We start from the raw sequence: 14,401 nt of genomic DNA, 5'->3' as shown, positions 1-14,401 counted from the left end.
GATTGCCAACACTCCTGATAACTGAATGTGTGCTGATTTACATGACTCCAGAGCAGTCTGCAAGCCTTCTAAAGTGGGCAGCCAACAATTTTGAGACCGCCATGTTCATAAACTATGAACAGGTAAAAGGAAGCAAAAAAGTTTGAGATCTGTACAAGACTCCAAAGATTGCTTTCCCTCTCTTAGCACCCTCAACACATACTTCCATTCATTCTTATTCTTATGCCTTCAGCCATTCACATATCTTCTTTATAATTGCTTCCAATATTCCTAATACTCCTGATTTCTTGACTTCCTGTAAACTTTTAGCCATGTTTTTGGAACTTAACATGTTTATAAAAGTGTTTTCAAGTTCTATTTCATCATTGTATTTACCATAGAGCCATAGAAATTGATGGGAGGGGTTTTGGCTATCATCTAGTGTAGAGGTGGAAAACCCTAATGTCTTCAGGAGTAAGCATGTGATGCAAGTGGAAGAAGTTGGCCAGGCATGTAGGGTGGATTTGTGGACACTATGATAAACTGAAGCACCTAGGTCCCATTTCAGAGGTGTGGCCACTACTCGGTTACAGCCAGTTGTTACCATGTGGAACTATGAGCCTGGAGTTGCCAGAACTCCCAACTTTTCAAGAGAAGTTAGAAATGCAGGATTTTAATGCAGTTTTCTCATTTCTAAAAAGCACTAGATTTGCTTTATTGGCTACCCATTTACCTCTTCTGATCTAGTACAAAATAGTTATGTTTTATAGGTTTGGAATTTTCCAGCTTGGTTTCAGTACTTATTATCGGCTATATGACCTCAGGCAGAATGGCTAAATGGTTGGTAGCCCAGCCTCTAAAGGTAAACTGCCTAAATGTGTGACCTGGACAAGTTATATAATTTGTTTCTGCTTGTTTACTCATCTGAAATTTTTTTTTTTAAACTGAAAAGAAAAGTAATACCACGTGCGTAAGAAAAAAGATTGTAAAACAGTACAGAGGGTAGACAAGAAACAAATAGTAAGTCTCTTTTCCTACCTCAGACCTCTTTCCGTAAAGCTTGCATATATATCTTCCTTTTCTGTTTTCATGGCTGCATAGTATTTCATTGTAGGAATATGCCAGAATTTATTTAACTCAAAACCACAGTGGATATTTAAGTTATTATGAGTATAATATGGGATAAATTGCTATCAGAGGAATTCTTGAATCACAGATTAAGAATTTAAATGGATTTATACAGCCCAATTGCCCTTTGAGGGTTATGTACCAATTTAGGCTCCTATGAGCATTGTGTGGTATGCCTGTTCTTCATTCCTTTACCTGAACAGGGTATTATCAAATGTCAACCTTGATTGATTAAAAATAGGATGTTGTTTTATTTTGCATATTTAAGAAAAAAAGAAACCCTAAGGGCAACACCCTCCTTCCTCTTTCCCCTCCCAGGTGAACATGGAAGATCGGTTTGGGCAGATAATGATTGAAAACCTACGGAGACGGCAGTGTGACCTGGCGGGAGTGGAAACATGCAAGTCTTTAGAATCACAGGTCAGAGGGCAGAGATGGGGATGTATTCTTATACCATTAGCCAACCAAGAAAGGGCATTTTCCCTTAGCAAATGCGATATGGGAGAAACCCTCCTGAGTGCCAGCCTGCGTTGGCCACTAGGCTCCATATGGGTCATTAGTTCATAATGCTAGGAAAATCCCAGCCCTGCTCTGCCTTCTTTGTATCAAAAATACAGATTTACATTACCTACTCTTTTTATTGTGGAGAACTTCAAACAAGCATAAAATAGAGAACAGTAAGATGACCACTAACGTCAAATCAGCCAGCTTCAATAATTAACATTTTGTCAATATTGTTTCACTTGTGTTCATTCATCCTCCCAAAACTTTTTTTATGTTTTTATTGGAATATTTTAAGGCAAATCGCAGATAGTACATTATTTCACCCACAAATTTTTCAGTGTGAATCTACTAAGATAAGGACCCCCCCCAGATAATGATGCCATTATTATACCTTACAACTCAACAAACAGTAACCCTTTTTTTTTATTTTATTGTTTTATTGTAGAATATAACATATATGTATAAAAGTGATAACTTTCCAAGTGCAATTTAACAGTTAGCAAATTTCAAAGACTATTATAGGTTACAGTTCTACAGTTCTAGTTATTTCCTTATTATGAAACATAGATACAAAAAGGTACTATCTTTCAAAACATGATTTAACTAGTATAGGAAATTTCCGAAGTTATTATGAGTTATTGTGAAATCTAACATTAAAAAAATTTTTAGTTGGTATGTTCAAGTCAGGATCCAAAATACAGTCTCTATTTTGTAATTGATTGCTATGGCCCTTAAAATTTCTTTAAATCTGTAATAGTCCCCACCTCCATTTTTTTAAATGCCATTTTTTTCCTGAAGAAATGTTCCCACCCTACCCCATTTAAATGGGTTAGTTTTTATATCTTATGCCATATTACCTCTGGAACACTTAAAAACTGTTACAGAAAAATTTCTCTTTTCTTTTTAAAATATACTTTAGTGAGTTTGTCCCCATTAAAATGTCAATGCATGGTTAATACAGAAAATTGGAAAATAGAAAGAACAGTGACAGGGGCCAGAATGGCCATTTTTCTAAGAAGTTCTCATGTGCTTTAAGAGTATCACAGATTTGTACAACAGTGCCTTGTAGTTCTTCTCTCTCTTCACTGCACATTTTAGAAAGAACGGCTCCTGTCCAGTGGTTGGGAAACAGCATCAGCAGTCGACATGATGGATTTGTACAGCAGGTTACCACGAGCTGAAGTGAATAGGTATGGGATTGGCAAGCATTAGCTCTGTGGTCATAAATTGTGAATTAATGGTATGCTTGTCTGTGTTCTTTAATGTAAAAAAACCCAAAACCCTAACTAGGCTTATTTCAAAACAAACTACCCTGCTAATATAGTGTAAACATTGATAGCAGCTTGAGAGTAATTCATTAGCTATTAGCTGAGATAAAGTTTGTCCCAAAACAGATTATCTTAGTCAAAATAAGCAATTACACCTGGACATTTCTCACAGCAACCTCATACTGGAAATTCTGCATAATCTCTGTGTTTTGGGGAGGGAGGAAAATGCCATTGTCTAAAGTCTTCTAAGTGAGGAAAAGAATAAAATCTGCTGGCAGATTTTTTTAAATGGATATTTTTCCTTCATAAAAGAAAGATGATCATTTTTCTAAAAAAATCAAGCAATATAGAAGCTCATGAAATATAAAGTAGTTGTCCACTCTGTTGTCACACTCTCAAGAGCCATTGTTAATAAGTTGGAGGTGTATTCTTTTTTCTGTGCATATATAAAGATAAATATTTATTGATATAGACATTTGTTTTTTGCTTCAGTAGATTCATACTACATATAATGATCTGTGAACCACCACCACCACCACCACCCTTTTTAACAATACAATCTCTTGTTAATGGATTGTGTTTATCTTTCCATATAAAAACATTTAAGGTTACCATATCATGTTTAATGGTGCATAGTACATATATTGATATGTAGGGTATATTATATTAATAATAATTTTCAAATTAAAAATAATGTCTATAGCTAAACATTTAGCTGTGCTTCTGTTTTTATTTTGGTTTTTTTTGTTTGTTTTTTTATTTTCCTGTTATAAACAATACTGAAGGGAAAATTAATATAGCTACATCTCTGAACACTTTTAGTGTGAGCTTCCTGGTTTGTACTTTCCTCTTACCATGGGAGACCTAGAGAGACAGATTTTGGTCTCACAAGATAATGAGAAGAATTTTGGACTTTTGGTCCTTGCTGCCTCATAGAATTTATTATTAACTTTTAGAGGTACCACTGTTTTTTCCCAAGTTCAGACATCAATAATTAGCAATAAAAACCTTGAGAGTTTGAGAAAGTGCTGTCTCCATGTTATCAGGTCTATGCCTCTTGGATTCTTCTGGAAATGTGCTGTCTCACAAGTGCTGACTTTGCTACATGTCAAGATGGCTGTTTTGAATAGCCTTAATCTTGCCTCTGTAATGAAAATGCCCTAGAAACTCTTTTGGAAACCCTATAATTAGCATCTGCCAGAAGAGTAACTTGCTTCTTGGCATTCATTTGTCTCACCTTACCATGGGCCTTGTGTAGACAGAAGCATGTAATAATAATAGTAGGTAATAATATAGAAACGACTTTGTTTTGTCTATCCCAGACTGAGTGGCCCTCCTAGCTCTGTGAATGTTGTTTGCATCTGCATTTGCCAAGGGCTTTTTGATCAACACTGTGGAGTATAAAAAGAAGTCTAAGGCAGGCCTGTACTTTTAACAAATGCTTAATGAATGCCTACTGTGTGTCAAGTGTATTTCTAAGCATAAGGGATACAACAATGATCCAGACAGACCAAAAGGTCTGCCTGCTTTATGGAGCGCATCTTCTAGTGAATAGTTTCACAACCAGTAGTGTCTAATAAGAGTTCAACTTAGTAATAACCATCCTGGGGACTTCATATGGTGCTGGGCTTTAGTTTGTTATTAGAACTTGGTATTACGAAATCTGCCTTGGACATCTTCAGGTGAGATTAATTGGGAAGTAACCAAAATACTTTCTGGATAGTCATTCTCACTTCAGATGTTGTCCTTAGACCTGCATACCAAGACAGGAATGAATACTCAAATACAGAAACATGCACAAACATTTACATATGTATACACAACATACACTCACACAGAGCCTGGACAAATGGCAATACCAGAAGACTAGCAGTGTCTATTGTGAGTGGCGGGAATATGGAGCATTTTCTATTTTCTTATTTACGCCTTTTGGAAATGCCTGAATTTTCTCCCAAAATGTGCACATATTTTGACAGAAAATTTTAAAAGCTATTTCCATACGTTTGTGCATGTTTCTCTCTCTATCTATCTCTGTCTCTGTCTCTATCTGTCTCTCTCTAAGTATATACATATATATATTTAAAAGTTTACATTTAAAAGTTTACATTTAAAATGCATTTCTGAAAAAGTCATACATGCATATGATAAAAAATTCAATTAGAATAAAATAGTATTGAATTATTGAGTTAAATTTTTAAAAAAACTCTACCCCACCCAGCCTTACTACTAGACTACTACATTCTCTCTCAAGAGACAACCACCATTACCAATTTCTGGTGTATCTTCCAAAAATAATCTATGCATATATAAGCATATGCGTTCTCCACATTTTCTTAATGCAGATGATGGTGTACGATACACAAGACTTACTAGTGAGTTTCTTTTTAAATTACATGATATGTCTTGGACATTGTTGTGTGCCAGCCTTCTCCTGTTTTTAAATGGCTGCAGAGTATCTGATTGTATGAATGTGCTGTAATTTATTCAACCTGCATCTTCTGGTTTACATTTTTTTGCATTTCCTACATTGCAGATAAGATGCTACAGTGAATGTTCTTGAACATATATCTTTGTACAGATATAGGACAAATTCTTGAAATCAGAATTGCTAAGTCAAAGGATGTGCATTTGAAACATTAGAGATTATCAAATTGCCCTTCAAAGAGATTATGCTATTTTGTAATCCTATCAGTAATGCAGGAAAGCACCCTTCTCCCATATCCTTTCTAAATGTATATCAACCATGTTGACCTCTATTAATCTGATAGTTGAAAAAGTATTTTGTGTTCTAATTTACATTTATAACAAATGAAGTTGAAAGCCTCTTTAATTTTCTTTTCTGGTGATCTGGCCTTGTGCCCATCTTTTAAATAAATTTTATAAGTTTTTCTTATAGCAAGGAAATAAACCCTTCGTCATTTTATTGCAAATTTTTTTGTCTAGTTTTTTCTTCTTTTCAATAAAAATAAATTAAAATGGAACCATACTACAGATATTTGGTAGCCTGCTTGTTTTCACTTAATACATCATCAACATATTTCCATACCCAAAACTATGGGCCATTATTTTCATTTTTAATTGTATAAATGTGCAATTGAAAATTGTTCTGTTTTCTCTCCACAGAATAGAGTCACTTGAATTCCTGGATGAAATGGAGCTTCTTGAGCAGCTCATGCACCATTACTGCCTTTGCTGGGCAACCAAAGGAGGACGTGAACTAGGTGCATGATTTTGCTTTTGTTGATGTGACCTGGAAAGGGAAAACTCTTCTCCAAACAATGTAGATGCCCCTGTAACTTTAGGTGCAGAAGGAGCTGGAGGATCATATACATGTACTTACAAGCGTATCTTGGTAATTAGCTGTTACATCTTCTGTGATTTTATAGCACAGAACCAGGGGAACTATTAAAGTAAGCCATGTATACCAAGGAAAACCTTTACACATCTGCTGTGGAACCTCCTCAGTTAGAAGATAAAAGACCTTGAGAGTTTAAAATAATAATCTTAATAAATGTAGGCAGTGTTTGTCTTTTTAATCTATTATAAACAGATTTACTAGATGTTGAACACACAGATCATTACATCTCTCTAACATACCCATGCAGCTGTGAGATGAACTTTATCCTCTTATGGTTAAGGTGCAAGTCCCTGGCTCTGGCAGACTGGAGCACTGGGAGAGAGCTTGAATCCATGTCTCAGTGTTTGTTGTAACCTTGGTCTTGATCTGGTGCCTTCTTTACATCGGCCTCAGATGGATCTTGATTGTCCCAGTGTTTATCCCTTGGGCATCTCTCCAGCCCTAGACTATTTTAGATCTCAGTTTTGGCCTTTAATGTAGTGGCTTCCCTTCAAGTTTCTATAGATGGTATCCTATAGATGTTATCTGAATGACAAAAGACCTTAGGTAGGTGCTGATATAAAACAAAGAACTCAAATTTTCACTGTTTGAAAATTCCAGGTTGACAGGAGGCTGTTAAACAGCCCCCTTGGGATTATTCATCTGATTTATATATTTACCCAGCTGTGCAGTTCAGCCCACAAAATCCTTTTTAAATTTGTTTTCAATTTAAAATAATTTATTAGTCTGTTTTTATAGTCATCTCCCCTCCATTATAAAAACAAACAAATTGTAGAAAATTTGGAAAATTCTAAAAATCGTGGAAAGAAAAGAAAAATCACCTTTGTGCTCATCACTCAAAGATTGCCTCTTGTAATATTCCTTCCACTCTTTTTCTGGATATTGATTTGTTTTTAAGACTTAAAATAATACATTTATGTAACTTTGATTTCTGAATTTTTCAACCTAATATTATAATAAAAGCATTTCCCCTTGCTGTTAAAAACTCTAGATAAACGCAGTTTTAATGGCTTTATAAAATTCTATCATGTGATTATGTATGAATTCTCCTAACCTTTCGCATACTTTTGGAAATGTAGGTTGTCTCTAATATGTGCATGTTAACTCTAGTTTTTATAAAGTTAACAGTATATTGAACATTTTTATATCAGGAGCTTCTTTTATCCCTCATGTACCTGACTGTTTTGTGATATCCATGCTTGTATGTGCATGAGGAGGAACTATCTTTTCTGCCTTTGCTCAGAGTTCAGCACTTAAAGGCTAGATTTTTTTTGTGTTAACTGCAGAGAGCCGATAAACTGTTAAACTACTATCTTAATCCCTTTAAAACCAGTTGTAAACACAATCTTGTCCAAGGTCTTGTTCCCTTGTGAAATCTCATCTTACAAAACAGGAAACCAGAGCTGTCTTGTTCAAATGTGTGGTCAGTGCCCCAGAGCCATTCACTTTGAGCCTGCAGCTGGGTCATCTTCTCCCACTTGTTTTCTCTGCTCTATATTGTGAGAGTCTCAACAGCATTTGTGTATTTCCTCCCCTCAGGTTTGAAGGAGATCACTTATTAATCTGTTCAGGGATCATGCTGAGCCAGAAGCTGAAGCCACTAGCCTTCCTGGATGAGACACATTGAGCTTCCTGAGTAAAGAGTGGCCTCATCTCCCTGGTCTTATCCTACACTCTGAAAAACCTCAGTTACTGGGATTGCCATATCATATTCTTTTCCTGTTGACTTTTCATTATTTAATTAAATCTGTTGCCAATTGCCTGTGTGTTGGACCTCTGCTCATTTGTCTGCTGCTCATTCTGCATTCCAGTGGGTGGGCTGGGGTTCACCTGTATATTAGCTGAAACCAAGGATCCTGAAGCCTTCTTTGACTCAACTCATGACTTTGAATCCATTTTGTGATTGACTCCCCACTGTGCCCTTGTTTATGGCACTTGACTCTGCACCTAACACCTTCATCATTTGCCTCTACCAAATTCTGGAGCTCTTTCTTGGTTCCTTTTCTGCCCTTACCAGACTGGGATGCTTATGACCTCCTTGTTTATTATGGTAGGCTGAATAATGATCCCTTAAGATGTCCATGTCCTAATTCCTAGAATCTTGAATATGTTACCTCATGAGGCAAAAGGGACTTTTCAGATGTGATTTAAATTAGGGATCTTGGATGGGGAGATTATCCTGGGTTATCCAGGCGGGCCTGCTATAATCACAATGTTTCTTTTAAGAGGGATGCATCAGGAGTCAGAGTCAGAAGGTGGTGTGATGACAGAAGCAGAGATTGGAGAATTGTGCTTTAAAGGTGAGGGAGCAAATATCAAGGAATATAGATGGCCACTAGAAACTGAAAAAGACAAGAAAACAGATTCTCCTCTCAGAGCCTCCAGAAGGAACCAGCCCTGCCGAGCAAAACAAATTTCAGACCTCTGATCTACAGAAATGTAAGACAATAATTTGTGTTGTTTTAAGCCACTGAGTTTGTGGCAGCAATAGGAAGCTAACACAGTTATGATACAGGTTAGTAGGGCCTCGGGGTGATTACCCCACAATTCAGAAACATAAGGCTCTTCATGGTGAGCTTTTTGATTATGTGACAGGTGTGAATCTGAGCGGAAGCCCCCTGGCATTTTCCTCTCCTGTAGAGCTAGCAGCCCCATCTATCATCCCGAATCTCTAGATCATGTTTCTGGGAGTGTGAGCTGCCACTAGTGGGCATGCTTGTTGCTGTCAACAAGAATGCCCACTAGGTTTGGTGCACAGATATGGCATTGGAATAATATCAGATCACTCAGTGAGAAAGTTATTACTTTTTCAGTTACTTTTCAAGTCTTATTTCAAGAAGGTGTCAGGCTAGAACTGGTGTGTCTTTAACACTTTTGTAGGGAACAAGCCATTAGTGTGTGATGAGCCAGTTTAGTGAATCAAGTCATTATTTAAAAATACGTAGAAAAGAATAGAAAATGCCATAGTACATTCCTGGTAGTAAGGGGAATATTGTTTTGTTGAAACATTTCGTTTTTATGTGTGTATATACATACTGGGTTACTTCCTATGTAAGTGTAGAGGGGTTTCAGGGGTAGAGGGTATTGCCAAGGTTTAGCTTTCATGTCCTTTTCTCCTCTTCTCTTCTTTCATGTCCTCTTCTCCTCTTCTTTCATGTCCTCTTCTCCTTTACCTTTTACAGTGGAACGTACATTCCAAAGTATGCTTTTGGCTTTTTGAATTGAAGCTTGAAATGCATTTTCCCCATGAGGTATGGCTACTTGCTGCCTCTTGTTTTTCCACCTGCTCATTTTTTAAAACCCTTTGTAATAATTTCTATACACACTACTTAACTGAATCTACTCTTTTGAAGGCTATCAGTGATGTTGAAATTACCATACCCAGTGACCCTCACTCAGTCCCTGATTGTTTCAACTTCTAAGCAACATCTAAATGAACTGCCACTTCTCTCCTTGAAATTGTCTCCTGCTCCCTCTCTTGGCTTCCTAGACACTCCTCCTGCCTTTTCCTCCTCTTCATCCTCCGTGCTTCCTCTTCCTCCTGTAACCTTAAGACTTGGTCTTCAAGGATCACTATAGACATCTGGCTCCCAAAGCTCATCTCAAACCCTAATGTCTCCCCAACTGCTTTCCCACATGCTGTCTTACATCTCTTAAGTGATTCAACAGCTCCTCAAATTCAACATTTCTAAAACCAAAGACATCTTTCCCCCATCCTCCATAGCTCCTTTGTAAACTCTTCATTCTTTGCCAATTTGACCTCTGCTCCATTCAGAATCCTCAGTCGCTGTCTCCCAGCTTTTCCTTGTTCCCCTCTTCGACTAGGTGGTTACATTCTGCTGTTTTTTTGATTCCTATCACAATGATTTCCCATCCTTTCTGCCCTGATACCAGTCAAATTCAGCCTTCCATTGTCTCCCGTCTAGTATGTTTTGACCTTCCTCTTCAACCTCCTGCATTTGGGTATACCACTAGAAAACCATCCATTTCAGCCGTGAGACCATCATTCCCATGATCCAAGAGTGACAAGTCTCCCTCTTCCTTAACTTAATACCAAGCTTTTAGCAAGGCAAGGAAAATATTCCATGTCAGTTCTAATCCTGCATTTGCAATCTTGGTCTCTGGTCCACAACCAAAGTGTCACTGGGCCCTATCTAAGGCTAGTCTGTCTCCCTGGACTGTGTTTTTCCAAAGTTTCATCCAGTGTGATCCTGCCTGCTTTCAAAGCCCATGCCAAAGGCAGATTTTCCTTGTCCTTTCCTTCCTTTCATCATTCATTAATACTGTTATTCGATAAAAGGTAAGCCCATAGTATGTGAGAGAGACATGATATATCCCCTTAGGAGCTACCATTCTTTTGGAGAAGATAAATATGCCTTGTCATAAAGCATAGTAAAAGCTAAATGGGAAAGCAATGGAATCACTTAACAGCAGCAGTTTACACTTTTTAGGTTGGTCAAGGATCCTTTCCTGAAGAAGTTTCACATTTGATGAATTCCAAGGATGAGTAGAGGAATTAACCAGGCAGTGCAAGGAAAGAAGAGTGCCCTAAGCACAGGGATTAGCATGTGCAAGACAGCATGCCTATTAAACCTTCCATGATGACTAGCTGATTATATATTTGTTTTTGTAGTTGCTTTACTTGTATTCATTCAGTCTTTGTAACAACTCTATATGTCAATTTCTGTTTTTATCCCACTTTAAAGATGAGGAAATAAGGGCACATGTAAGTTTTGTAATTTGTCAAATGTCACACAGCCAGTAAATGATGGAACTGGATTTGAAACCAGGCAGTTTGGCTCTAGGGCCTGTGCTTTTGACTGCTACATTATTGTATCCCTTCTCCCCATGCTGCAAACACAATCACCATTGCATGAGTGTGTGGCTTCCCTGCTGTCTTGTTTCCTCACACTTACCATGTCGGCTTATAAATACCCTTTTGGGCTTCCCTTCATACGACTGAAGGAGAATGACCCTATTCTCCAAAATCTTACTGTTCTTAGTGAGGCAACTGAATGACTTTTTTGTTTTTGTTAAAATGGTGGGTATCTAGAATGCGTTCAACTGCAGTAATAGAACATTAATTGAATAATACCGTCAAAGACCTGGGTTCACTCATTTTGTTGCCTTCATCAGCATATTGACATTTAATTGTCTGTGTATTGCCTCGTGATCAAAGTGGCTGCCAGAGTGCAGGCATCACAACTGCATTCATAGCAGGAAAAAAAAGATGGGGAAAAGGGTCTTTTCTTCAGTAGTCTCTGCCTTTTTATCCCTAATGAAATCGTTCTCAAGTATGCTCACATTAGACTTCCCCTCCTTAATAAGAACTAGACAGATAAAATACAAGATGCCCCATTAAACTGAATTTCAGGTAAACAGTGAATAATTTTTGGATAAGCATGTCCCATATAATATTTGGAACATACTTACATTTTTAAAATTATTTTTTGTCTGAAATTCTAATTTAACTGGACATCCTGTTTTTATTTGCCAACTCTGGTAACCCTCAAACTGGTTCTACCTGCAAAGGAGGCTGAGAAATAGAATATCTGGCCTTCTAGATTTCATAATACAAGGTTGACAAAAGAGGAAAATTGTAAAAAATTTATCAGCCATCTGTAAGTTACCCAGTGTGGAGTGGTTTTGAATGCATTTACAGTACTGTGTAGAGAATATATTTGCATAATAATAGAAAATTTATGAAGTTCAAAGAGTCAAAAATGTATTTTCATCATAGAAATTTTACTTCTCTCTTTCCAGTAGGAGGGCAGCAATGTGGAGGATCATGAATAAAATGCCTGTTATAGAGAGGATATATATTTAGTTTTTGGTTTACTTCTTTATATCCCTCCTCATTCCACAAAAGGAATTCAGATGGCTAATAAAACTTCATCTACACAAAAGGCAAAAATAAATGGTTGGGGGAGTTAGAACATGAATTATTTTTAAAAGACCAGGAATAATATTAGCCCACAGATGTACATATTTTATTATACCATGCAGGTGCTAGAAGTGGGCCACAAATTTCACTCCCCCCACCCCCCACCAACTCCTCACAAATATTGAAACAGGATTCAGAGTTTCCATAAAAATCAGAGCCAGCCACATACTCAATAGAGGCACAACTCTTCCTATGCCAAGACCGAGAGAACCTTCTCCTGAGCATCGTCAATGAGACCCCTACAATTTACACACTTGCAGGCCTGGGTTTGTAGCTACTGCCTCAGGGTCCCTGGATTCAAGCCAGTGATTTAAGGCCAAGGTGAAATTTTATGACAACCCAAACAATGCAGTCCAATTATATAGCTCTGTTGTGCTGGATTTACTATAAGAGTAAAATTTTTAAAATTTGGAAAAAATAAAACTACAAAACCGATGTGCCTAAACGTTGTTTCTGAAAGCTAGACATTTGATAAAGGATTCGATGGCAGTGAGTTTGAGGTCTGAAATTCAGCAAAAATCAGGAGGTCAAATTGACTGAGTCATCCAGATCAAAATGCTTAAGAACCAGTGAGGTAGAGGGTAGTACTAAGGTCCTTGCGGGAAAGTGAAAGAGCCCATACCAAAGGCATAGCTTCAGAGTTAGTTGTTTCAAGCGTAAAATCAAATATTCCAAACCCTCCTTTCCAAATATTCCAATATTGAAAATATTCCAATACCCTCCTTCAAATGTAAAATCAAATATTTCCAAAACCTCCTTTCCAAATATTCCAATATTGCAAATATTCCAATACCCTCCCAAGCATTCCCATTACTCTCAGTATGAAATCCAAACTCCTTTCAGTGGCCAGTATGACCCTACAATGTCTGGCTCCTCCTTACCTTTCCCACCTCTTCTCATGCCACTCTCCCCATCATGCACGACACTCCTGGCCTTGCTGTCTTGTTTTCCTTTAATCTACCAAACTCTTTGCCTCTTCATGGCCCTTGCACCTGCTAGTCCCTTTTCTGACTCAGCCTTAACCCTTAAGGCTTAGTTTAGACATGACCTCCTCAAAAGGGCTTTCCCTGTCACCCTGTGTAAATTTCCCCTGAAGTTGTAACCCATCATTCTGTTTGTCTCTGCAGTCCTTGCTTCAATTTGTCATCGTTGCATTTGTTTCATTTATTGATTCCACAAGTATTTATCAAGACCCTGCCGTGTATCACACACTTTTTCTAAGTATAGAACAGTGTATGGAACCTGACATGTTTCCTATCATCATGGCATAGTCAATCTATTGGGAGAGACAGTGAAGCAAACAAACAAATAAATCAAAATAACAGTGTGTCCTAAGTGCTCTGATGACTTTTATCAAGATATTTGATTTATAGCTACTTTAATATTCCACTTCTCTACACAGTAACAAGGAAAACATGTTTGTGGTTTAGATGTGGAGGACTTAGATACTATCATCAATGAAAGCCATCCTGGTAGGTTGTGGACAAAGTGACACATGAGTTCTGGCTTAACATTTGTGCCTTGAAGATCAGCACAAGAGAAAAAAAAAAAAATCCTCCTCTTAGGTAGTAACAACTCTTGCAGTAATGCAGGTACAGTTTAAGTGAGGCACTTCTCAAGGCCAGACCACAAACACCTTTTGGAGCCCTGGAAAAAAAGATAGATTGGCAGAGAAACTGTATTGCCAGGTCTGCAAACAAGAACTTGCTTAACTCAATGGCAGGGGAGTAGGATTGCTCTACCTGAAAATAGAACTTGCTAACATTATTGACGAAGTGAGGAATAAAGTGGCCTGCGAGAGCTCTGGGAACTCAGTGTTAAGCCCATTGTTCTCTTGGCTTTACCCACCCATTGTTTCCCAATGTGGATGAGTTTGAGTCCTGGAGGTCTGAACCTGAGGATGGAACATGGCTTCCAGAGGGCAGAGAGAAAAGAAGTGGCATCTCTTTCTCTACTCCTTGAAACTGGAGTGTCCATGTGATTTGCTTTGGCCAAAATGACACAAGCATGACATGAGCAGAAACTTGAAAAACGCTTGTACATTGGAGCTCACCCCCTCTTACTTACCCCTTTTGGGAGCTGTGTGACCCCACCATGTGAATAAGCCCTGGTTAGCCTGCTGGATCATGAGAGGTTACCTGGGGCAGAATTGAGCTTAGCAGATAAGGCCTTTCCAGATTATCCAGGCCCCGTATAACTGAGCCCGGAAGATAATTAGCC

The 14,401-nt window shown here is 37.8% G+C and overlaps 1 protein-coding gene across 1 annotated transcript in view; it reads left to right on the top strand.

Moving 5' to 3' along the window:
- Positions 1-7,997, top strand: part of LCMT1 (leucine carboxyl methyltransferase 1) — a 67,139-nt gene extending 59,142 nt beyond the window's left edge. The window contains exons 7-11 of the mRNA XM_037814745.1: positions 2-122; positions 1,426-1,527; positions 2,710-2,801; positions 6,003-6,100; positions 7,777-7,997. Coding sequence (XP_037670673.1) covers positions 2-122; positions 1,426-1,527; positions 2,710-2,801; positions 6,003-6,100; positions 7,777-7,799 — 436 coding nt within the window. The 3' untranslated portion in view covers positions 7,800-7,997. The remainder of the gene's footprint in view (position 1; positions 123-1,425; positions 1,528-2,709; positions 2,802-6,002; positions 6,101-7,776) is intronic.
- The last annotated feature ends 6,404 nt before the right edge of the window (positions 7,998-14,401 follow it).

This window comes from Choloepus didactylus, chromosome 21 (genome assembly GCF_015220235.1).
Source record: "Choloepus didactylus isolate mChoDid1 chromosome 21, mChoDid1.pri, whole genome shotgun sequence".
Lineage (NCBI taxonomy): Eukaryota > Metazoa > Chordata > Mammalia > Pilosa > Megalonychidae > Choloepus > Choloepus didactylus.
The sequence above is the reverse complement of the archived record's forward strand: the minus strand, read 5'-3'. Positions and strand labels throughout refer to the sequence as shown.